The following is a 26,481-nucleotide window of genomic DNA, read 5'->3' as shown; positions in this document are numbered from 1 at the left end:
TAGGACCACAAATGGATGACACTGAGGATGAGTGAGGCACAAGGAGCTAATTTTATTTCACAATCAAAGGCCTAAAGCTCCTCATCTAGCTAGGATGTGCCAGTTTTTATCTTTTATAATGGAAATTATAACTAACTGCTTCATTGCTTGCTATAACAATCACTATTATGCCAACTCTTCTCCCTACACCCACCTCCACACACACACAGCTGGCACTGAATTCCTAAACAAATTTCTAATTAAAGCACATACACTCATCCATAAAAATCTCAATCTGAAAATGATGGCTTATTTCCTGTTGCTCTATATCTTTTGCAATGGAAGGAAGGTGTAAGGATGGGGAGTATGGGTCAACCTAAGCTTACCAGCATCGTCCCCTTGGCTCCCACAACCGTTCCATCATAGATAGGCATGTAACCCAATCAGGTCAATGATGTCTGAGAAGGTGTTTTCTGGAAACGGGGGGGCTGGGGGAGGATGTAGCCTCACTGCTCTGAGAGAGCTTCCAGAAACTTCCTAATTGGGCTTGGCAAGCATCTATGACTGTGAGGTCAGCCAGTCTCTCTTAGAAGGAAATGAAAGTGAACAGAAAAATGAAAAGGAACCTTTGTCCTGGATGATATTAATAAATTGTTGGATCAAACCAACTCTTACCCTAAATAATAAATCTATATCAGTGGTTTGAGGTGGGGTTTTCTATTATTGGAGCCCAAACAGGCCCTAACCAATATGTCATGCTCAGTGCAAAACTATTAGCCTTTTCTGAAGACACAAAGCATGCGTAAGTATAGCAAAGACTTCTTTTAAGAAGCAAAAGTACAACTTCCATACTAATTTCAAATGGAAAAGGCATTGTTAATTTTATAGTATTTACCAGAGAAGTAAAGTATGACTGTGACTCTGCAAATCCCACAGAGCAGGTTTGCAGCAGCCAGGAGAGCACGCGGAAGCAAATGCCTTGAGGAGAGATCAGAGCATTTACCTGCAAACAATGCGATGTTGGCATGTTTGGCATCATAGGGGCATCTGGCCATTCCACTAAGTTCATCCCCAAAAGGTTCCAAAGTATCCATCTAAATGAAATAATAGGACTTCATTAGGAACAACAACTCACAGTAGTAATAGCAACTAATATTTACAAAGCACTGAATGTGCTAAGTAATTCATATTCATGGTGCAAGGATCCTCAGATACCCTCTTAGGTAAGTTTATTGGTTTCAACTGAGGAAACTGAGGTTAGGAGAAATTAAGTCTCTCACTTGATCAAGGTTCTACAGCTAAAAGAGTCTGAAATTCAGTCATGTCTGCTTGACTCTTAACCATAACAATAAACAAATTCCCATATTCTGCTAAAATTGCTCTAGAAATGAGTGTCTTCTCCTTGGGGAAGGAATTTCCGAGGCAATCACCAGGAAAACATATTTGCTTCCCTCCTTCACCCCCATCCCCCCAAATTATCTGTGCAGTGATGACCTCTACAGAGGAGGACCTAAGTTTTTGGTTTGGTTTTGCCTGAGGAAGTCTGCCTCTGTGGTTTAAATCCCAGGAGAAGACACCAAGTTCTTCCTTGGGTTACCTGGTAGATTAGTGTGACATCAGCCAAGGTGCTAAAACCTGGATGTTAGCAGAGCTCAGGTGGCCTTTTGCACCTACTTTAGAAACATGTCCCAGCCTCAGATCATGGAGGCTCAGAAACTGAGGGGCTCACACTGGTGAAAGGCGGTGAGGGATGAGGCTGCTATTTGACTTCGGCCTCCTAGTGCCCAACCCAGACCTTGTTACTGTATGCTAGAGGTTATCATGGCTTGCCAGTGAATTTCCCACCTCCATCTTAGTATGTAAAAAAAAAAAAGACTAAGGGAGGAAGGAAGGAAGGAAGGGAGGGAGGGAGGGAGGGAGGGAGGGAAACTGAGCACTATTTTAAAATGGGATTTTTCACATGAAAACCTGGATTTCTTGCTTTTGAACAAGCGGGAAAGTCAATTTAGGCCCTTCTTACCCAAGTGGCAGCCACAAGCTACTGTTGAGTAATGGATACCCTGCCATTTCCTTCAAACAAGCATGTGGTATCCAGTATCAAGGCCCCTTCACCCACAGAATGTATCAACAGCCTACACGCTTCACTCCTACGTTACCTGCCTGATCCTACAGGCGTTTTCAGGTGTGGCAAAGCCTTACTAGCTAGTCACCAAATACCATTTATCTTTCCTCAGTATCTCACTAACCTACATTTACCATCCTCCCTTGTGGTTAGGTGTGATCACATGACTGAGTGGAATGTGAGTGTAAGGCTATGCACCACCTCTAGCTCTGGCCCCTAAAATACTTTCAGGGTCCTCTGCTCTTACTCTCCTTCCACGTTCTCCCTCTAGACACAGAGGACCCAGTGGACAATTCCAAGACCCGAAGAGATGGCAGAGGTATGAGCACACGTTGGAGCTTGGCCTCCTGAATAACCTTGTAGAACAAAATCTCTGTTGCTGACCAATGCTCAACTGTGAGGGTAGCAGGAAATGAAGTGCTATCGGTCAGCCACTAACAGTGGTCAGAGGCTGGCCCACCTTGACCAGTATGTTCAGTAGTTTCAGCCTCTACCTCATGGTCTTCTTCCTTATACCATGGGATCTTCCTAGTGTTTAATCTCAGAAATACAGAGCCCATAAAATAATCTCCTCCATATCCTTAATGTTTTATTTTATTTTTTTAAAAAATATACTTTTGATTTCAGAGAGGGAGAGGGAGATAGTTACATCAATGATGAGAATCATTGGTCGCCTGCCTCCTACACGCCCCTTACGAAAGCCTCCTACATGCCCCTTACTGGGGATCAAGCCCGTGACTTGGGCATGAGCCCTGACCAGAATCGAACCTCCTGGTTCAGAGGGATCAAGCCCGTGACTTGGGCATGTGCCCTGACCAGAATAGAACCTCCTGGTTCAGAAGTTACAGCTCAACCACTGAGCCACTCCAGCCAGGCAACATCATTAATGTTTGTATGCCCCTCTGTGTTCGGTCTTCTTTAGTTTTAGGGTACGTGGCTTATCATCTGGCAGTTGCATGGTTTGACTACAGATATGAAAACTGAAAAAAGATAAACCTAAGATAGCATTGCTGCTGAGGAAGGATCCATGGAAAAGCTTTCATCATTAAATCAAGGTGCTTGGAGTCACTGCCCAGAGGAAAGAGGTTTTACTAAGCAGCTGTTAGTGTTGTCCAGGGAATAGTGTCTTTTGCCCTGAAGCTCCAGAAACCATTTTTGGAATATGACAGGCCTTTTCTATCTGTAACCATTTTGAGATAGCCACTGTTGAAGCCATCCTATTTGTTTAAACTATAGTTGAGATTCCCAAAGCAATTGTGTTAAAACCATATATTTTAAAGTCAGGCACCCTTTAAAGCAAATGTACTCTTTTACCCCCAGCACATTTTTAAAAAAATATATTTGTATTGATTTTAGAGAGGAAGAGAGAGAGAGAGAGAAACATCAATGATGAGAGAGAATCACTGATCAGCTGCCTCCTGCATGCCCCCTACTGGGGATCGGGCCTACAACCCAGGCATGTGCCCTTGGCTGGAATGGAACCCGGGACCTTTCAGTCCGCAGGCCGACGGTCTACCCACTGAGCCAAACCAGCTAGGGCCCCAGCACATCTTTTATGAAAGCCTTTTTCTGATATTTTATTCCAATGAGACCTTCCTGATGAACTGTGACAGACTTTGCCATTTATGGGTCTGGCGAGTATTCAAAAGAGATGCTTAGGCCCTGGCCTGTATGCTAAGTGGTTAGAGTGTAATCTCTCTCACTCTCTCCCCCGCTTCCTCTCTTCGCCCCTTCCTCCCTTTCACTCTCTCTAAAAAGAATCAATAGAGAAAAATGTCCTCGGGTGAAGATTAACAACAACAGCAAAAAGATGCTTAGTACACAATGATGCAACAGAAATGCCCTTCTCCCAAGCAGTGCACTGTGTAATCCTGGCATTGGGGAAACAATGTACAATGGGGAGACATTTTTTTAAATGTACCTACTTCTAAAACAGTGGCCATAGCACAGCTATTCAAAGACAGGAAGCAGGGAAGAATTAATAGATTGGTTTGTGGGTATGGAAAGTGCAGAGACAAAACAATGCCACAGTGAAATCCTCTTTTCATGAAGCAAGAACTAATCTTTGCATTAGTCATCAAGTCTCAGAGTTGACAGCAGCCCCTGGGAAATTAAATCACCGTAGGGTACAGATAAATATGCTAAGAACCAGCCTGACGTTTGCAAAAGTTCAAGAGCTTTAGAGCACAGGAGGGAAAAGGTATGGAGTGCAGTTTTAGATTTATAGTGGATAGCCTTCAGAATTCTTCCCCAGATAATCTTATTTGGGGCCATAATCTTTCTAACACATTCAGCCTTTTTTACATAAGTAAAGGCATGGAGCAGAAGCAGAGAGCAAACGTTGTCACCCTCCTGCCTCAAGTTATTCTAATCAACTTGCTGCCTCTGTATCAACTATGGGATTTGGGATTTTCAGTGGAAGACTGGTCAGTGTTTTTGCTTTAACCCTTTTCAGTCCAACCTCGAGGCTGACTCGACAGACCAGGCGCTAGAAGCAGGTCCAACGTCAAGCAATAAAAACATTAAAAAGTTCAACATTCAATCCCGTCAATTAATTTGGACCAGACTGTTTGAATTCCCGTAATAACATTGGACTGCAAAGGGTTAAATCTTTGGTTCTGATCTGTTGACCAAAAGTGCTTAAGAGAGAGCCTGTCCATTTTCTCTGAAGGCAAATACAATATGTATGTGAACACTTTTCGGCCCTAGTTGGTTTGGCTCAGTGGATAGAGCCTTGTCCTGTGGGCCCAAGGGTCCTGGGTTCGATTCTGATCAAGGCTGTACCTCGGTTGCAGGCTCCTCCCTGGCCTGGGCCCTGGTCGGGGTTCGTGCAGGAGGCAACTAATCACTGTGTTTCTCTCACATCGATATTTCTTTGTCTTTCCCTCTCTCTTCCATTCTCTCTAAAAATCAGTGGAAAAATATCCCCAGGTGAGGATTAAAAATAATAAATAAATAAAAGAACACTTTTCTGAGCAATGCCAAGTGTTCCCACGACCATTCGCCATGCTAGGCATATAGACGGGGGCTGCACAGGAAGTACATCTTGTCTGGGTTTTCAGAGGCTCGTGCTCCTGGAACACAAGGCTAGCACAAGTGAGCGGTGAGGGTATCACCACAGGTGAGGCATCCTGGGAATGGAACATGTGCGGGAAGGATGAGGGAGATCACTCTCGGCCTGTATTTTGTCAGAAAAGATAGCCCTCCAGCTAGGGAGTGTGTTGGGATTTGTTAGAAGCATTTGTCTTAATGAGTCCTAAACAATGACAAATGGAATATTAAGTGGTAGAATTAAAGTCAAAACTTCAGCTGTGTGCTCTTATTGGCTAGAGTAAATGGTCAACTGGATTGGTTGCCTTTATTATAAACTGCATGGGTCCTGACATTATTTAAGTTTTTGATACTTTATGACAGTATTTTTTCATCTATGTAGGTTTTTAAAAATATTGCATTAAAAACATCATTTATCTTGCGGGATTACTGAATTTTTTGGTGCCCTTATATTTAGCACTTGCGTGCCTCACTTGCCTCACCCTAATCCTGGTGCCCATTTCCAAGTATCAGACAAGATGAGCATTAGGGTAGAACAGACCCTCCAATGTCCAAGGCAGAAAGTCTCTGAAAACTGTGACAGCAAAGGCGGGTGCCCTCCTGGTTCTGATACCTTTCCTCATTTTCATACCTCAGGGTTTCACTTTATGCTGATGAAACCCAAATCTTTAGTACTCCCCACCTCTCTCCCTAAATCAAGGCTTAGCCATCCAGCTTCTTGTTAGATATCTCTGTTCATGTCTCATAGGCATCGCCATCCGCAGTGCTATGCATACTCATATTGCACAAAACTGAACCCATCTCCTCGCTACTCTGCTCAACCCCAATGCTCTTCCATCATCCCTTGTCTAAACAAGGCAGCCGCTTCATCCATTCACCCAAGAGACACCTAGTGGTAATTCTTAACTCTTCCCTCTCGTTATCCTGTGCTTATCAGTTATTGAGTCCTATTGATTTTTGTCACTTAAGTATTTCCTGAATCTGTTCTCTTCCTTTCACCTATGAGGTCACCTACCTCCCCAGCCTCTTTTTTGTTAATACTTGTCACTTCACAGTCCATCACTCCAGAGCCAAATGAAGATTCCCAAGCTCAACTGCCCAGGTTTACTCCATGCCCTTAGTTCACGCTGTCTGCCTACCTGGATTGCCCTTCTTTTCATTTGGCTAACTTCTACTTCTTTAAGACAAAGGTCAGGCATTATCTCATTCACTATCTCACAAAAATCAATTGAGCAGCTGTTTGGAGGCACTCTGTCAGGTTCTGGGCAACCACAGGTGTGGTCCCTGCACTCACAGAGTTTAGGGGTTTCTTCTAGGCAGCAGGTGTTTGTGTTCCATATGTAAGAACAGCAGGGTGGGGGATGATTGAAGAGAGGGGTCATCTACCTCTTTCATCTACCTGGAAGCTTTCCCAGACTCCTCATCTCAGGCTAAGTACTTTTCTGTTGTACTTCCATAATACTCTGCATTATGTTGCCATGGCAGCAACCCTGTGGAATTGTGGTTTCTTCTTCCAGTCTGGCTTCCCTAAGGATGGAGACCTCTTGTCTGTCCTTAAACTTGGCCTGACCATTGGAGAAACTCAATATAGGCTGAATGAAAGACTGTAGCAGAAAGAAGGGATAGGGAGAACTAGCAACTGTGGAGCCTGGACCTCAGATCATTGCCACCTCTGCTTTGCAGCTGGTAGCTCCCACTTCTTCAGCAATAGCTCTATCAGCTGCATCAGAACTATCCAGATTTATTAAGGCTTTGAGAGTTAATTTTTTCCCCTTGCATAAAGGCCGAGGTAGGTAAGGCCATGGTTAAGTAAGCAGAGTAGTAAATGGAATTAAATTACTCTTTTCTTGAAGATTTTACTTAGAGGAAGGTCCACAGGTTCCAATGGTCTGCTTTTGAGATACCTTTAAAAATAGGAATGACTCACAATACATATAAGTGTGTTTCTGTGCTCAGAGAGGCGGGAGGGAGAAAGAGAAAGGAAGAGAGAGAAAATCCACATGGTATGTGTGGTAAGTATGTTGGTGTTCTGAACAATAAAGAATAGGGTCTTATAGAAACCAACTTTGCTTGCTAGGCTCTTTAAAGACCTGTCAATCAATCCTGAACTAACAGGAAGCTTAGAAGCTTGTTCAGGATCACTCATGTGGAACAATACATTAAGTCCGGCAAGAGAGAGGAGCCCAGGTAGTGTTGAATTACCCCTCTTAGGTTGCTGCCGGTACAATCACAGTGAATTATGAAATACCTCCAGGACATGTGGTTCCAACAGAGGAAATCGCACTTACCTTATAGTTTCTGCAGGAAGGGTTGAAGGCATTAGTTCCACAGACAAACAAAGTATCATCGTTTTTCTTTAGAATAACTTTAATGAAGTTGTGACACTCATCCTGAAAAATAATCGAAACTCCTTTGTATTCAGTCCATTCAACCCAGAAACCCGTTCTTCGCTGTGTACGGTGATCTAGACAGTCAGGTTAAAAGGAAGGTGGCCGAGGCGCCCGTCTGTTAAAAGTTTGAGCTCTTCCACATGTTTACCGGAAGATGATATTGACAACAACAATTGCCTTTAGAACAGTAAATAAAGACAGGGCGTAGAGCCTGTGTTTACGTCACAAAAAGAAGGGAAGCCTGGAATTGGCCACCTCCCATTGCGTTAATTTTAATTCCAGATGTCGTAGGGTTTCTTGATAGACAGGACGACTCTAGGCTGAAGTGTGGTTTTATGTGGTTCTGTGGCCAAAGGAACAACCCCTGTGTGCCTGCAGCAGCCTTTTCCAAGCTGTTCTGCAGAGTCCCCGGGGGCTTTGGGCTGTGAGGTGGGTTAACTAGAAAGTGCACTTAGAAGAGTCAGGGCAGCCGGCTTTGTGCCCATAATCCCCAGTGCCCCTAAGTAGTTCGTGATGCAGCCCTAGCTGAGGTCCTGGTGTTTCATCACATTAAAAGCAAACTATTTTTGCAAATGAAAGCCTTCAATAAGTTGATGGAAAAAGCAGTTACTGGTGGTAAAGGGACTACTAGCGTGAATCATTCCACATCACGGTCTATGGCTAGCCATAACAGTCCAAACCTTAACCCAAAGTGTCAGCTGCAGGAGAAATGAAAATTGCCTACCTTATGTTTTCCCTTCATTCTGCATGTGTCTACATCAGCCTGTTTAGATTTCCATGTCAGTTTCTGCAAGGACCAAGAAAGAAATCAGCGAGGGCACAGAGACTGTTGCATTTGATTTTAGAAGTAAGAGTTCCCTTGGGGAGACTAGAGGCTGAACATATATTTATTGACAGGTCTCTACACCCTTTCTCCATGGTTAATTCACCATAACAAGAAAAGATTAAAGATGGAAATGTTCACTTAATTTTGAACTCCTATGTATTCATTAAACTACAAAATGATCTTCTCTTTGAGATACAGATGGAGGAAAAGAAGAATAAACAACTGGAAATTTCACATAAAATACCCAAATTAACTTGCTAAATGATGCTCATTTTGACAAAATACATGCCGTTGCCCTTTCCTTTCAGTTGATAAATCAATTTTCATAAAGCAGGCTTTTCCCTTAAAATATGGAAGTCATTTTCTTAAAAATAAAGGAGACATTCACTTTAGGTGGACAAAGCTTTAATTCAGGCTACACTCCACGTAAATTCATGAACTAAAGGGGTCGTCTACTTCTATGGCAGATTTTATTAACTAAAATACCTCCATGCGGAGATATCAGGGGAGCCCAGGCTATATTTTATGTCTGTCTGAAATGGATAATGATCAAATTCCTGAGCCACAACAGTCAAATCAAACTTAATACTGCAAGACCTGGAAACATAACATTTAAACATTCGTGGGACAAAGTTTTACACATGAAAACTGATATTTTCCTGGACAAACGTGGCAATATTTTATTGAAGGAATATAGGAATTACCTAAGACTCCAAAATGTGTATGCTCCCATATATGATGAATAAAATATGACATATACAACTGTTTCTGAACAGATATGAAGCCCTAACTTAGCCCCAAATTAAGATCTCACCAAATTATCTTAAATTATTATCAGCCATGTGTTCTCAATCCATGCATTTAAAATACAAATTCTCTTCAAGAATTATCCTAAAGTCCTTCATTTCAGAAAGATGGTTTTAAAACTACTTACCTTGCTACAATAAATTTCTTCTGTGTGTGATGTGTCTATATCAACAGTATAAATATGGTCCCTATAAACAAAGAAAAATGAATACAATGTCAAACATAAGCATCAAGACAGTTCATCCTCTCCTGAATGAGTATGATCTCTCCCAAGGCAGATAAATCCATGTCCCGCTATAAAAAACAAGACACCCACGTGCAAGGAAGTGGGAAGAGCTTTCAGCACCTTTGGATATGGTGGCACCTATTATGAAAACTCTCCTGCAGTCTCTCTCATATCAGAACTGTAACCTCTGCATATCGTAATTCAGGAGAAAGGACTACGAAAGTTAAATTGGCCCCCACACTGGAATACAGATGGGTTCCCATTTCAGTATCTTCAAACCCATGTACCAGACACTTGGTATTCAGCATGCCGCATCTGTTCATCAGGGGGGCAAACGAAAGCTAAGGTTTATCTCCCTCTCTCAGCCTTCGCTTTGGTGATATGATTGGCAAGACGGAAGATGATAAAGGGAAAATTATTTCCAGAAGTCACTCTCTTCTTCACACAAGGATGGTCAATTAAGGTCTAAAATGGACTTGAGCCTAAGGCTCCTTTTCTTGCTTCTGTTCACCTTCCTGTTTCGCTGAGAACTTGGGTTGTCTTTGTGACTCGCTGCCAATCTCCCCTAGGAAGGGGAGAAAGGATTCGGCAGCTCAGGTGTGGGGCTATATTTAAACATCCCCTTCTGTTTGAGCTGAGTACAAGGGTGTTTTTGTCTGGAATTCAGAAGAAAGAAAAGAAAAGAACTACACTCAACTGGGGAGATGGGGGGCTAGTGAGGGAAAGCAAAACAGCTCATTTTCCTTTGAAATAACATTGACTTTTTCTAAAATGCAGGAAGTCCTGAGGCTGGAAAATTACCCACAGCTTTAAACCAAGACCTCCAGGCTCCCAAGCAGACTTTCAAGTCCCTCATTACTTAAAAGGAAGGCGGGGGGGTGCGGGGGGGAGAAAGGAAAGGGGAAAGAAAGGAATTATCTGTCAGGATTTACTTCGATCCCCCGCTCCCCCAATTTTTCCTCCCAATATTTTTGAAATCTCTTTGCTACCATTTTAAGAGAAGGTACAATAGATAAAAAGTAAAAACAGGCTCTCTCATGTGAAAATAAAAGAAGAGAGCAAGGCAGTGGGCTTAGAAAATTTCCTTGCCTGCTATGGGAGAGAGAGAGAGAGAAAGAGGGAGAGGGAGAGGGAGAGGGAGAGAGAGAGAGAGAGAGAATGCGTGAGGGGGAGAACAGGGAGCCTGCTTTGTAAATTGCTGAATTGGGAAGTTCTTCAGACTTCAGTAGGGTGCCAGAATTTCGCTGCCCTTTAATTTCCAGGCAGTTTTATTGCATTCTTTTATTACTTGTTTGACTTTATTGGTGGAGCTGTGGGTCAGGCTCATTATTGGAATGGAATTGCCTATTACTTTGGAATCAGGTTTGAGACGACTCCAGGTTTTCCTTGCCCTGCCTCTCCTCAAAACTTTAAGTAGGAGCTGAATATATGAATTGTAAATTAACAGCTGATTAATATGCATTGGCAATTCCTCAGAAAGCTCTTGGATTGCCCCCTCCTGGCATGACCTGTTTATGTTAATTAGCAGTTTAGAGATTAAAGGGAAGAAAAGAATTTACAAAATGGATAATAATGAAGCAGAATTGAAAGGGGTTCTTGCCATCAAGCCTCAGTCAGTCCCTGGGTTCTGGATGGCGCTTCCGAATGCTGACACCAACTGTCTATCTAGAAGAATTGGGACGCCTTTTAACAATACAATCTGTGAATGAAATCTCCTTTTGGACAATGCAATCTTTTCAATATCCAAGAGATCACATTGCCCAGCAAACACAAGCAGTCCAGGGTCAAAGGTTACTCCCAAGCACCAACGAGTGCATCCTAGGATTCATACCCAGCTCTTACTGAGTTAAAGTATTTGAACATGAACTGGCTTAATCCTAGGCCTTCCTCTTTCCCATTCCAGTAAATACCACTGAATTGTGTTGCCCTGGCTTGAGCCTGGTGGAAGGATTTAACTTGAAATCGTGTTATTTGCTGCCTAGGAACCTGGGTCTCTCAGAGCAACGATGGTAAATGGGAAATTCAAGTGAGAGGAAAGACCCTAAAGATGGCAGCCACGGAACTCCTTTAGGAATCTTCCAAGAGTGTGTATTGAAGGGCAGTGGCTGAGTATAGAGTGAAAACAGCTTGTCAGTGCTAGGGCTTTATAAATGTTACCTCTAACAAAAGGCGAGTCTGCTTCATAGTTTTTAAAAATTGAATGTGTTTCTCTTTTTTCCCCTTCCATTTCTTCTTTCTCCTTTTCTTGGTACAAGGGGTTAGTTTAAAAACGGTTTTAACCAGCTGGAATAATGGTCAGGATTAAGTTTGCATAGCACTTTGCTCCTAACTCAGGTACACCCTGGAACTGCAGCCCACAGCCATGCGAAATCATCAGGCATATCATCCAGAGATTCCATTGCAAAGTGAACAATCCATAGAATATTACCGAGTCAGCCTATTCTCACAGACCCAATGTTTAAACATTTGTTTGGATACAAATGTAGTCTTTCCGCCCTGCTACATTTAGGAAACAAAAAATATTTAAGAAGAAGTTAATATTCTGCTACAGACATGTCTACTGAAGACCTTGTTGAAATGCTTTTTAATGAATGCATGCAATGACTATGTTCTTGGGCAGTAGCTCTTAGAAGGTTATTCCCAAGACAAATATTACCACCTCTACTGCTCAGCAGGCTGTACAGTACAGGGAGTAATGACCCAGACTCTAAAACAAGACCATTCTGGTTCAAATCCTGCTCTGTCATTTGGACCTAATCATTTACCTCTTTGTACTTTGGTTTCCTCCCATAAGACATGAGGAATAATAATGTCTCCTTCTCATAGGGTTTCTTTCAGGATCGAGTGATTAGCATTTCTAAAGAACTTAAAATTATATTTGCAATTTATAGGGCACATACAACTAGTATGTACTATATAGTTTTTGTGAACTGAAACTTTAAAAAAGTGTTTTGACATTGCTCCCTGTGACCATATGTGGGGTACTTGCAGGATATTTTAATCTCACCAATGGTTTTGTTGTTGTTTTTACTTTATGTCATACAGCTTGTCATTTCAGAAAATCTACGTGCTTTAAAAGAATCAACCACTGTTGTCATTTACCTGTTCTTTACCTGTGCTCACAGCCAGACAAGAACCACAAACACAATCTCTATTTCTTTCTCCCTGGGTGAGATTATTAATCAATCTAGACTCAGTAAGACCACAGTGGAATTTCACCTGATGGTGTTCCTTATTGCTGTTCATTTAGAGATTATTTTGAATGTGCTACACACCTTCAAAAGGGGATCATACATTGTTAGAATCCCAAGAGACTTCATTAAGATAATCTATTCCAACCTCTCATTTGACAGAGAAATATTCCAGGTAAATCAAGAGCGAACTTAAAACAAAAGCCTAAATCCATGTGACACCTGTTTAGGCAGTTTTCTTACCATGCCAGTCAGCTTTAAGACATAGTGTGTTTAAATGACATTTCCCCAGTGGATGAATATTTTCTTACTAGCTCCAAATCAAAGATTCTTTGGGTGCTACTGCCAATCTGTTAAAGTAATGATATATACTACCCATTCACTGCAGAAATACAAACAGGTTTAACCCCTTCCCCGGCAGAAACGTGTATACTCGTTTTCACAAAATGTTCTTTTTCAGTCGTCGACGAGTATACTAAGAAAATATGGTAACAAAATATGGTTTATAGGAAGACGAGTTACAAACTGTTTTCATAACCAGCATCAAAAATACTATATAGAACCAAAATAAAAAAATTAGTCTGAAAAAGAAACGTTTTTAACAAAAAAAGTGTTGGGGAAGGGGTTAATATACACAAACTATATAATAATACATGTTTACACATTCAACTTAATTTAACAAACAAGTACCAAGGAGAAAGGCACTCTACTCAGTGCTTGAATAAATATTTGCATATATGTCCCAGAAAAACATTGGATTACTTGAGTCTAAAATCCAAAATAGGCAATTATCTAAAACCGTATTACATCAGGCAGACACAGAAAGTCTCAAAAGAATGATTGCTTGACACACTAAAGTAGCCTTTAATTAAATAACACTCTGTTTGGGAATGTCATGGTCTTTTTAACAAGATGCATAGCGGGTCCATTTATATCTTAGGACCTTCGGATGCTTGGAAAGCAGAGCTGTGGACCAGGCCACTCACCGGGCAGCGATGTAGAGGGTCCTGTTCATGATCATGATCATCTGGATGTCCAGTCGGTGCCTCTGTGTGCTGTTCCGTCCTGGCTTGTGGCCCACAAACACCGGATACTGTTTTGTATCTGTGAAAAGAGGAGATGGGGCAACAAAGGGAAAGGGAAATCAAGCCAAGAATTGACAGGGCAGGGAGAGAAAGGGGGCTGTCTACAAAACAAAACCATATTTAAGTCAGACCATGGCACCATTTTCCATCTTCAATGAGTCTGTTATTTTAGGAAAAATTATGATGGAAGAGTGCTCTTTAAAAGAATGATCATGTTACAGTTTCATTTTCAGATGGTAATAAGCCTGCATTTATATTTCCAAGTGTCACCATTTCTGACTTGTCCCTCTTCCTGGGGCTTAAACTTGCAAGTGAACCCTTTACATGAAGGTGCTCTTTTCCCCCAGTTCTCTTTTCATCTTCTTTAGAGTGCTAAGCCTGGGGGGCAGTCTGCCAAAGATCTTGTCTCGGGACAAAACTGTTTCAAAGCGGCCTTCCCATCAATCACCACAAAGGCAATGTGGTCTGGAGGCGAGAGCCCTCGACCAGGAGCCAGAAGAAAAATACAGTCTCCACAGGCGTCCAGTTGGAATAATCTGCCATTGAAGGCGGCCCCGCTAGGTTGGTTGGCATTCTAGGAACTGTGGGAAGTTCGCTCTGGAGTGAAGCAATTGGTTGATCTCACAGGAACGGGCACGTTGACAGGACAGGGTCAAACTGAGTGTAGCCAGTCGGGTGATCTGGACTTTCCTTGGCTTGAGGAGTGACTGGGCCTATTTCTCCTTTCTCACAGTTAGTTCTCTTTGGTTGACAGTGAGCAATTTGTAATAATGCCTGACCTTTAGATATACCTACATCTCAAAAACCTCTCTGCCTTTAATCCTACCAACTTCGGAGCATAAGCATTCCCCCAAAGAAAAAGGAGGAAAGAAAGATGAGTCACATTTAAAAGGCACTTGTTTTCAGGCAGTTGGGTGGGCATATAATGACTCGAAAACCATTCACAGATTTATGCTCAGACCCGTCACTATAAACCTCAGTAGTATCTGGCATGACTCACAGTGGGTGTCTTATTCAGGAGCCACAGTTATTTTACTCACAATTAGGCTTTAGTATGGAATTATCTCGTGCCTTCCTCTCCACTGCTCTGAAATTTCATTTACCCATTCATTAAGGAGCTTGCTCAAACAGTAGCCTGTCTCGGTGCTATCAAGGTTCAGGTGCTCACTGGAGTATCCTTTTCAGCAGCACATTTGGGCTGGGGTCTCTTCTGTATACCTATCTCAGATGGTGCTAAATAAGTGCTTACTAAGGTTTGGTACCTTGAATTAAGTGGACTCTGCCACTTCAAGAATGATGATCTTAAACTACATAATTTGGCCTCAGTCATGCTCTGACTTCTGTTCTCTCACTGTTTTATGTATCAGTCTCGCCACCTCACCTTATAAAATTATCTTTTTCATCTCGGACCATCCAGCAGAAAGCTGGGCATTAATGGATCTTATCAGTATTCCATATTAGTTTAAACACCTTTTGTATGGCTTATTCGATGTTTGTTTTGGGATAATTACTGGGAAAATATATATTAGGGGAAAATGCTCTCTTTCATTTTTACTGCGATAAAATATTTTGTCTTTTGGAGGAAGAAAAAAAAAAAGCAGTACATTGGCTGCTCCATCCAAGGTACAAGTAAATTTTCTTCGTTTGAGGAGTCAACTAAATTCCCAGTCATGTTGCTTTCTATCCTTGACAATGAAGCAGACCAAAAGGAAAATTGTCTAAACAGTTAAAATAGGCCTTCAGGATTAAAGTTCACTCTACCTAAATCTAGCAATGATATAATCTCTAAGCCTAAAAAAAAGTTAATCTTTGTCTCTAGAATGCTCCAAAGCAGTCTTACTATTTTCTGTCCTTATCTTCTAGGAAAATTCATATGTTAATTACATATGAAAATGTGCAATACTAGTAATACCCAAGGGATAGTGATATTTCACAGCTGGTTTCCAGCTGGATCACAGCCTCCATGTGGTAACGGAGACGTCATTGAAAGTATTGAGGAACGTTTCAAATGCTCACACATATGTGTCATACAACAGCATTTAATGAAGTTTTAGAACGGGCATTCCACCGACTTGACTTGAATTAACTTTGCCACCTGCACAAGTTCAAAGTGACCAATAAGTCTCCTATTCTATTAAACTTTTTAATGTTTCACTGGTTGATGCACGCTACAGTGTCCACAAAGGGAGAGAGTGGGATTGTGGGTACTTACAGTTGCCATGCGAAATACTGATTGGCTCAGAATCTTCTGGGAAGCCAGCCCCAGCGCAGTGCAGCAGTGTGAGATATAGCAGCAAGGCTTCTGGCCTCATAGTAGTTCAGGGGGAGACTTTCTTTCTCTACTTCACCCTGCCAAAAAGCAAAGAAGGATTTTCTTTCTCTTTTTGCAAGTCAGCTTTATTCAGCTCCATAAAAATGAAATGGCCTTGACGGTAAATTTAAGAGAAAAGAGGTCTCTGCTTCATATCTTTTCCATTGTGAATTCACTGATTATTGTGTTTCACATAAGGAACCTGCATCCATCCATTACCCCACGGCACACCGCCTTCCCCAGGCACCCGCGCTTTCACAAAGCTTCTCCCAGACATGTGACAGAGAGCCTTCGTTCCTCTGTCCTCGGCCTATAATAGGCTATTATCGGCGGCTATTTCACAATTACGAAACGGCACCCCTCAAAATGTGAACAACTGAAGAAACATTTTTTTTTTAAAGGTGTAAATCCCTTTTCCTTCTCAGCAGGTTTTTAGCAGCAAGACATCCCTCAGACGTGTTTTGTTTGGCCAGCCCAGGATCTTTCAAAAATTTGTAGTTGACAATATTGAAAAATTAGATTTCTAACCTTTAGACAAATCAGAATATCTTTCTTTCTTCTTTTCTTTTTTTTTTTTAATCCTCACCTGAGTATTTTTTTCTATTGATTTTTAGAGAGAGTGGAAGGGAGGGGGAGAAACAAAGAGAAACATCATGCAAGAGAGACACATCAATTGGTTGCCTCCCACCAGCAACCCCAACTGGGGCGGGGTCGAGCCTGCAACTGAGGTACGTGCCCTTGACAGGAATTCAACCCAAGACCCTTTAGTCTGAGGGTTGACGCTCTAACCACTGAGCTACCAGTTAGGGCCAGAATATCTTTCATATTGACCTAAATAACAGTTCCTCTCAGGCACCACACCTCTCCCTATTCCTCCCCCCTGCCACACACACACACACACACACACACACACACACACACTCTCTCTCCTATACCTATAACTGGTCCCATTCACTATTTCTATTACCTGCTTGACCCTTTAATTGTGATTTTCACCCTTGCTTTCTGGAATTCCATAGTAATTCTATAGTGACCTTAGACATACATAAAATTACAAAGTCTGTGATTAAAAAGAAGTAAATGGCTCTTTTCAGACTCTGAAGAATAGGGAGAATTTGAAGCCACATCTTGAAATAGGAAGGTTGATTTTTTTAAAAAGCATATCTCTGTATATTTTAGTCTCATATACCACCTTGCAATGAAATAGTCATGAATAAAAATGCCAGATATACTGTTCTACCTATCTGTATTTTCCTAAAGATGCTCTTTATGTGTAGGAAAAAAATCTCTAAGTCTTAGAAGTAGCAACCTTTCCATGTAGAGCAGCTGGATACAGTGAAAGAAGACTATTAAAACAGTAAATATCACATAATTCTGAGGCATTTTTCAAATAAGTGTTGATCTATCAGGGAGGTTAATGTAAAATGAGGATATCTTTTCATCTCTCCAGAGTAGTAAAGCCTTAGAAGTAGCCTGCCAAAGATGATCTCTTTTGAACAAAGCTATTTTACATTAGTCCATCAATCATTTAAGATTTGTGTGTAGAAAGGTCAAACTTAGCAACAAACTGCTAACTTATGCTTTTTAGAACACCACTTAATATAAGATACCTATGTCTCTCTTTTTCATGCCAAAAAAAGCATTAACAAGAACGGAGTGTTGCATTACAACTTATAACTTTACAGTCACAGCTGGATCTTAATCGTTTTTTTCAGTTGAAAAGTGCACATTAATTAATTGGCTTTATCTTGAAAATCAAAGAGGGAAAGGGGCTGAAAGAATAGCCTAAGCAATTCCATATCTTCAGCTCTGATGTGTAGATTAAAATTAAACTTTAAGTGATTACTTGTTCAAAGATTACTGTTACCAAGAGACATAAACATGTATTTATAGACAGGTTAAACACAGCAGCCCATTCATCCATTCATTTGCCTGTTCTTCCTATTCTGGAGAACCTCATCCCAAAGTGACGAAGCTCTGAGGTACTCATATTTGTTTCTCATAGTTTGAATTCAGTATAACAATGAAGAGGTGAAATCATATCTAATAAAAGACAAAAAGGGTAATTAACCGTACCTTCGCTATGATTCCCATTGGCTAATCAGGGCAATATGAAAATTAACTGCCAACAAAGATGGCGGCCGGCAGCCATGCAGCTGAAGTGAGCAGGAGGTTTGCTTGCTCCAGTGATGGAGGAAGCCAAGGTTCTCTGCTGGCTGTGGCCCGGCTCTGAGCTATGCAGGAGCTTCCCCCTGATGGTCAGTGCGTTCCCACAGGGGGAGCTCTGCTCAGTCACAAGCCAGGCTGATGGCTGCCAGTACAGCGGTGGTGGTGGAAGCCTCTCTTGCCTCCTCTGCAGTGCTAAGGATGTCTGACTGCAGCTTAGGTCTGCTCCCTGCTGGCAAGTGGACATCCCCGAGTGCTACTGGGCTGCCAGAGGGATGTCTGATTGCCACCTTAGGCCCAATCCCCCGGGGAGCAGGCCTAAGCCAGCAGGTGGTCATCCCCTGAGGGGTCCCAGACTGCGAGAGGGCACAGGCCGGGCTGAGGGAACCCCCACCCACCGAGTGCACAAATTTTTGTGCACCGGGCCTCTAGTCAATAATAAGAGTTAAGTAAAACATAAACCAGACATCAGTTGGCTGTTAAATTTTAGATGAGAAAGTATATGGGGAAGAGGAAGCGGCAACATTTACCAAGAGCTCAAGAGCAGTATTACAGTGTTATACAGGAGCATAGTACCTCAGAGAATTTGCAGCATGTAATGGAAGAATAATGGCACTCAAAAGACTGAGTCTCATTTCTTTAGCAATCTTTGGGAATATATGTATACTTTTAAAGATTAATTTTTCTTGAAATGACAAATGAATCTCTATCCTTCCACAACTGCATTCATTTTTGTTCAGATGTCCTACAAGCTAATAAAGTTCTGCTATTTCATTATATCTCCTGATTTTATCTTTTTCCATTTTAAAATTGGGTTAGATGGTACCTGGGTCCTCCCTGTGGCCTCTCGTTAGACCTATTAGGACAGGTGATCTCAGGGAAGCATTCCGAGTAAATTTATTTATTATACATTTCAGTGGCTTCTTTTAATCCCTACACATAGCCAGGATCATGGCTGAGACGGGTTATTTAAATTTCTCCAGGTTTAACTCTGGCTGGTGTGGTTCAGTGGTAGAGCATCGGCCCAAGGACCAAAGGGTCTTGAGTTCTATTCCCAGTCAAGGGTACCTTCTTGGGCCCCGGTCAGGATGCTAGTAGGAGGCAACCAATAGATGTGTGTCTCTCTCTCCCCCTCCCTCCTTTCCACTTTCTCTAAAAATCAATGGAAAAAATATCCTCGGTGAGGATTAACAAAAAAATTAAATATCTCCAGGTTTACAATAGGGCTCTATGCCAGGAAAAAAGAAAGCTGTTTTATGTGTCTTTCTATCATCACACCATCAAGTTGTTAGCATATACATCATAAGGGTGAGGGTGTTCTGGCAATACTGGTTAATCTTGGCCAGTCCACATGAACACTTTACAATTTTCTTCAGCTGAGGCTTTGATGTTTAGCTCCCTTCCTACACAACTTTGGGCTCTAAACCTTGTAAATATATAGTCGATATGTTTTCTTATTGAAGTGATTACTTGGTGGAGAGATCCCACTTCAATCACATTGTCATTTTCCATCCTGTAGAACATAGGTTGGGTATCCCCGCTAAGAGCAATTGGATTGGCTGGGAGAACAAAAGCGAACAAGAACTTTCCACTGTGCTTCAAAATCTTGAGTTAGCTGGGCTGCCGCAACTAAAGATATTGTTTAGGTAATCTTTGAAACTTGAAGTGTTACCTAAAAATGTTTTGGGGCACCTGCAGACATTTGTTGGTTTCCCTCTCTGTAACCCTGCTTATAGAGGCTAACATGACAGACTAAAGCAGCTATCCAGAAAATTAGATAATGGGAAGACTGTCAATCTGAGGATTCTAAAAAAAAGTAGGTAATTTACTTCAGAAGGAAGCTTATTATGCCTGAAATTTCCATCTAATTGTCTCAACCTTCCATTATGCTCAGCCTGAAGAGAAATGCCCTTTGTAAAATACACCATTACTATAAAGTTGTAGTCTTATTCTTTCATAACCCAAAATTCATGGAAAACCTTAAGAAAGTTTAATGGGCTTCTGTTGGTGAATTTATTAGGTCTGTTTGGGTTAATCTCAAATTAATTATACAACTTTATTCTGAGTCAGATGGGCAAGAATTGTGTTGACTTTCTACACTCTCTGAGACCTGAGAAAAATTCTTTTTACTGTAATCTTCCCCTATAGTTTTTAAGGCCCAACTGATGCATAAATGGTGTTGTGACTGCAGGTTGCCATGAGCTAAATGGACCTTGCAGAAGGCCAGGAAACTAGCGTTCAGGTATTCCAGATTGAGGACCAAACAAAAGGGGCTAAAAAGAGTCTGAAAATCCTGTGACTGTGTTTGTGTTGATAATTGTTTTAAAAATGATTAAATATTCCACCACCACCCTCCCTCCCCAGACCCTTGTCATTCATATAGCAGGTCATTGTGTCAGCAAAGCATTAATAAAGGGAATGTCACTAGAACTGTTAGAGTAGGTAGAGCTAGATAGACATGAGCCGGATAGATGACTACCATCAAGGGGAACACAGGGGAGACGTAACAAACAAGAATTAACCAAGAGTTAGAAGACACAAGAGTGAGGCAGGGAGAGACTTGAAACCTCCTCCAGGATGTGGTCTATTGCTTAAATCCTGGTGAAGCATCCTTGAAACCTGAGGAGGTTTTCAACTCAACTCCAGGGTATTAAACCTCAAATGCCCAAATGAGTTGGGCATTTGGTTCTGCTTTGGCCAGCTAAGCTTCCTGCTTGGACTTTATCTGAGTGTATTTCCTCTTCTTACAAATAAACTTTGCATGCTTTGCTTCTATTTGGTACCGTCTCTTGTTTGAATTCCTTCCTACAAGCAAGTCAAGAACCGAGGGCACAGAGGCCGCCTCTGACAGAACTGGAAATGATTATGAAGTCAGAATGAGGTCACAAATTGCCACATGTTATTTCTGATTAATCAGGTTAACTTCATAAGAGCCACTGGGCCTGGGAAGCCCAGCCGCAGAACCACTCACATTTACCCCATGACTAGGTGAATTCTCTGCCCAAGTATTTCCCCAAATCCTGCCCCAGCAAAATCTACTTGGACTCACAAAACTGGTAGGACTTGGCCAAAGCTGGCTCACAGAGAACAAATAAATAAATAAATTAGTTGCTAGCATTCAGGAGGGGGAAAAACGGGGGAGATTTAATATACAACTCCAGATTTCTGGGCCAAAATTACACATGGCCTATATTCCGGAGCTGAGTAGTAGCTGCCCAAAGCAGGGGGGCTGGCCCTCTCCATTTGTAAACATTCCTACCACTCTCCATTGTCTTATGAAGCCTTTCTCACCCCCCTAAAACTTTACTGTCTGATCCCTGACAACGCTGAGGGCAACCTTCGTGCCACTCAGGAGCAGCACCTCACCACTGCTGCTAGAGTTACTGTGCTCGTCCTTACCATCATGTGCAAGTTGCTCTGTGTCAGTCAGTCTTAGCAAGTGAACCTGCTAAGTGGGACCCAATGACTGTGCACACAGATGAATGGATGGATGTTGCTTGTTTTAAACACCCAGTTGGGCTGCTCCACACTGTTTACATGTCCAACTGCAGAGAACAGTTCATCAGTGCACTTGGACTTGGCTGTAGCAGTATATTTCGTGTCTGATTTGGTACAACAATAGCATCTTCCGGAACACTGGCACCCAAATGAACACGTTAATAATAAGTGGAAAAAAGATGAGAAAAATAATTTACCCAGAAACTAGCAAATACAAAACGTGCTTGATAATTGTGGCCTAGAGATAAAAAGGAAGTGATAGTAGTGGCACTTTTTCTAAAAGGCAAATTACTACCATGTTTCAGTAATTCTCTTAAAAAGCACATTTTCTAGCCCTGTCTGGGTGGCTCAGTTGGTTGGAACATCATCCTGTGCTCCAGAAGGTCGTTGATTCGATTCACGGTGAAGAAGCGTACGTAGGTTATGGGTTGGATCCCCGATAGGGCTGTGTATGGGAGGCAACGAAGGTGTTTTTCTGTCTCTCTCCCTTTCTCTCTCTAAGTTCAATAAAAACATACCCTCAGGTGAAGATTTAAAACAGAAAAGCACGTTTCTACTGCCATCATGGGAAGTTTTAAAGATAATCAATCACTCACACTGGCCTTAATAGAAAGAAGGGTAGGCTAACAGTGTGACTCTGGGTAAGTCACGTAGCCTCCTTGGCCCCTGGTTTCCTTACCTATAAATTGAAAGGATACGAAATGTAAAAGCCTATGATACTCCTCCAGGCTCTGAGACTGTACAATTCTAGGTGACTGTGCCCCGATGAAGAAGGGAGTGGGCATGTGAAGGTGATTAGGGAGGACAGTCCATGGAGTGACCCTGGGCCGGGACACGTCATTGTAACCCATTTCCAAGCGCAGGGATACCACCTGGAGGTGTGAGGGTGGGAGGAGGATGAGGAGTTGAGGCGGGCAGCTGCTGGAGCTCTGCACGGTGGGCAGTGAGGCCCGGCCCTGACCCTTGTCTTGGCAATAGCCAGGTTTATGGCTCTGGGATTATGGCAGCGGTTGGGCAGTAAAAGCCCCATGCACCTGGTGAGCGCTCTTTCCAAAGGGAGCACGGCTGGTTTTTCTGCACTCCTTCCTGGTTCCACTCAACTGCCCTTGGCTTGGGAACGCTAGAGGTAATCAGTGTGTCAGTGAGGGAGTGGCACTGTGTGTGGCAACGATGAGGGATGGAGCAGCCCAAGCTCACTTCACTGTCGCTGTCCTCGGACTGCTCTGGGACCTGCATGAAAGTTGCAGTTCCTCAAGCCAGAGCAAAGGAACCCCAGCAGGCGGCACTGCCTTAGTTGTAGGACCAAGTTCAAGTCCCATCAGTACAGAAATCCTAACCTGGCCAAAGAGACCACCGTTGCGACCGTGTAATCACATTCGGAGCTTCGTTGGGTTTTACACAAAGGATAACATTTTCATTTTCATTGCTTCAGCTGTCTGACCTCCGCATCTTTGCCTGTACCGTGGGACTGTCTTTGTAAATCTGAATCGAGATCAGTTTAAGAGCTCCTACATGAACTCAAACCACTGCTAATAAAGAGAGGGGAGCAGGAAGACCGGAGGGCAAAAACCTGGGGTTTGGCTTCCTCTGTCCCACGGACTTGCTGGGACTGCTGGCGAAATGCTGCCACTTCCTGAGCCCCCGTTTCCATCTTTGGGAAAAGGACCTCAAGATTGGTTGTGAGATAATGTACATACATTTGCAGCCCTCGGAAAATGTTTGTCAGTGGAGATACACAGAATTACCTTTCAATACCTTTTCTTGGAATTCCTTAAGAAATTGTCAGGACGGCCCTAGACTAGTAACTGGTGTTTCATTCGTTCGGGGGAGAAGCAGCCCTCTCTCATCCTCCTTCTCCCCCTTCCTCCTTGAGGCCACCAGCTGCCTCCCGCTGGCTGGGCAGCTGGGGAAGAAGGAGAGTCAGCCAGGGCGTGGCATAACTCAGAGTGTGGGATTTTTTAAACACCGATCCCAGTATTCACACAAATGCAAAGGAAAAGAATGATTTGGGAAATGGAGAATGGATAGGCTGGAAATAGAGGTTTCCTGAGCACTTTGTGTGTGCATGGTACATATGCATATTGTTTATTGAACATCACAGCAACCCAGGGACACAGGCCTTATTATCTCCATTGTGCACGCGAGGAAACTGAGGCTCAGAGTAGCTGGACAACATGTCCCGACAGCACACAGTCCACATTTGCAACACATCCATGAAAAGGGAAAGCCAAGCTGCAAACCGCGGTCTCTGTGATGCCAACGTTTGTGTCTTTCCCAGTACAAAGAACGGGGACCAGAAGGAAGTCTGGAAAGAGATGCTAGCATAAACGGAAACTGCACTTAAGATAATAGTTGACGTGGACAGAGTGGCTGAACATCCCTAATGACTTCAGTAATAAAAATCTATAAAAGGAGTACACGGTGGCTTGCAAACATGTTGGCATGTGAGGCTCATTCTACTTTATGGCCCTGCGATTGCAGACTCAGGTGATAGGAAAGATGCAAATGCTCCTCAACCACAGTTTTAGGAGGAAGGGATTATCTCGTGACACCACTGTGTTAAGAGAAACCACTGGTCCGCTTACAGTAATGTTTTAAAGTCAATATATCATAGAGAACAGGGTGAGGACAAGGCTGCCTGCTTCACTAGCTGACACGATTAACCGATTTGGACACCTCTCAAGTTAGAGTAAGAAACCTCTGCCCAGAGAGAGGAGGGAGAGCAGGTGTTGTCCAAAAAAATCCAGTTTGCTGCACGCTGGGGACCTGTCTCTCAGAGATCTAACTGCTGATTGTTCTTGCACCAAAGGAACACTTGGAGAATTACAGTGTTTCAACAGCAGGTGTCCTTCACCGACCTACACAGCCCTGTGTCCAGGACTGGAGCAGGAGGAGGATGCTGCTGTCTACAGGATGCATAGCTGGCCCACCCCCCCGAAGACTACTTCCCAAATGGAATTAGGAACAACTTGGCCATTGATTTTGGTTGAAACCTTTACTGTACACCCAGTCTTCAGGGACCACACTGGCCACGGTTTGGTGATATTGCATTAAGATATAAGGTTCATGCAAATGAGAAAAATAGCTCGAGACTCTTAATAAAGCAGCTAGTCTTTCTCTCCTCCTCTCCTCAGCCATTAGCAGAGACATAAAAGGACCCATTTCGGAGGAAAGGGAAATACCACAGACCGAACTTCCACATGTTTTGGAGAATGATGATGGCATTCTATGGAGCATAATAATAAATATCGACTGTGTATAATTGATGTTCCATTTTAAGTCTAAAACCACTATCACAAAGGAACAGGAAACCAGCTATGAATTTAGAAAAACATTTAGAAAAAACATATTTGGAAAAATTAAGGTTGGTTCTAAACCTGTTATCTTCTAAGGGGAGAAGGCAAGCCTTGTGTTTCAGGCGACCCTTTGTGATGACAGTTTTCTTTCTACCAACACCCCTCCACACTCCCACTCTCCCGTACACTCTTGAGCCAGTGCGTTTAATGTGCTTTGCTTGGAGGTTCCAGATACAGTCTAATGACTCTTTAGGGCTCTGCAGTTATAGTCATGATCTTAGCAGACCTGATAATACTGTGGCAAACTATCTTGATCTCAAAGAGCTGCAACAATTCCCATCATATTTACCAATGTCACACCCCAGCTTTTTGCCACCTCTGTCTTTTTCAACTTTTGTGATTTGCTGAACTCAAACATCTGCTCCAGAAACAGAAACAAATGCCCCCTTTGTTTTACTGTTAAGGAAACTGAGGCCCTGAGAAGTCAGCTCCCTTGTGAAATGCGGCCCAGTTCAAAAGTGGCAAAGCTAAGCAGCAATTGAGGACGCCTGACTCCTCCACCGAGCTCTGCCCCTACATTATGCTGCTTTCAGAAAGGAAGCCAAGACTCATTCATTTCTCCTTGGCTTGCTGCCTGATGTTCATTACTTCCATTGCCCGATTTCCATCTTACTGATTCCCTGCTTTTCTGCTCGGAGCCGGCTCTGTGCTAGAAGCTGGTACAGACAGGGATGGAAAAAAAGGTCCCCTGTGCCCCCCACTCCCACAGGGCCTCTCCCTTTAGTAGATGGGCCTGACGGCTCCTGGCCATTGTCCCCAAAATAGAACATGAGCAGTCAACAATAACTTTTCAAAGAGAATTTAAAATTCTGTCGGGAAGACTCCTGCCTGGAGCATGAAGGGGTTGCAGAGGCATGTGGGTGGGATGATCGGTGAAGGCCTCTGGTTGGAGAAAGCCTCGCAGGTTGCACCATGGTTCACTGTGGACGGAGGGGGTTAGAGGAGGGCCAGGTAGGAGCAAGACATTTCAGGTAGAAAAACAAGGTCAAGAGCGTGGGATGTTAAACAACTCCATGCTAGCTGGACTTTCAGAAAGTCAAATTGGACCATTTCACTCTTTGTTTAAGGAGTTTCAAATTATTTGTCTAAATAGATGGATTTTTTCACTTCATCCAAAGTTCAGTCTAATAATCATAGCAAAATAATTAGAAAAAATTACTTTTTCCTTCTAAGAATATGGTAGAAGAAAAAGGGAGGGGGGAGGGAGTGGGGCATAGGTGTGAAGCAAAATCTCAGAAGATTGGTATTTACATTCAGGTGCTATGTGAGTTACTGTCACAGTCCTCTCTCTGGGTGTCTGTACATTTCTAATTTCATATGTACTACTATTCGTAATACTTTAAACAATAAAATAAAATTTTTAAAAAAGTGACATGCCTAAATTGAGGGCACTTTCCCTAGGTCTTAGAAAAATGTTTGTAGAGAGACTTTAACTAGAGACATTAATGACCGGAGTTTTCCATGAACCTTTGT

The 26,481-nt window shown here is 42.6% G+C and overlaps 1 protein-coding gene across 3 annotated transcripts in view; it reads right to left on the bottom strand.

Moving 5' to 3' along the window:
• The window catches only part of SEMA6A (semaphorin 6A), a 128,962-nt gene that overhangs the window by 44,128 nt on the left and 58,353 nt on the right, over positions 1–26,481 (bottom strand). For all 3 annotated transcript variants that reach the window (XM_006755264.2, XM_006755265.2, XM_006755266.2), the window contains exons 2-7: positions 15,890–16,026; positions 13,579–13,696; positions 9,303–9,363; positions 8,267–8,329; positions 7,441–7,542; positions 983–1,073 (exon numbers count right to left, since the gene is read on the bottom strand). In XM_006755264.2, coding sequence (XP_006755327.1) covers positions 983–1,073; positions 7,441–7,542; positions 8,267–8,329; positions 9,303–9,363; positions 13,579–13,696; positions 15,890–15,989 — 535 coding nt within the window. In that variant the 5' untranslated portion in view covers positions 15,990–16,026. The remainder of the gene's footprint in view (positions 1–982; positions 1,074–7,440; positions 7,543–8,266; positions 8,330–9,302; positions 9,364–13,578; positions 13,697–15,889; positions 16,027–26,481) is intronic.

This window comes from Myotis davidii, unplaced genomic scaffold (assembly GCF_000327345.1).
Source record: "Myotis davidii unplaced genomic scaffold, ASM32734v1 scaffold130, whole genome shotgun sequence".
NCBI lineage: Eukaryota > Metazoa > Chordata > Mammalia > Chiroptera > Vespertilionidae > Myotis > Myotis davidii.
This window is presented reverse-complemented; position numbering and strand designations above follow the sequence as displayed.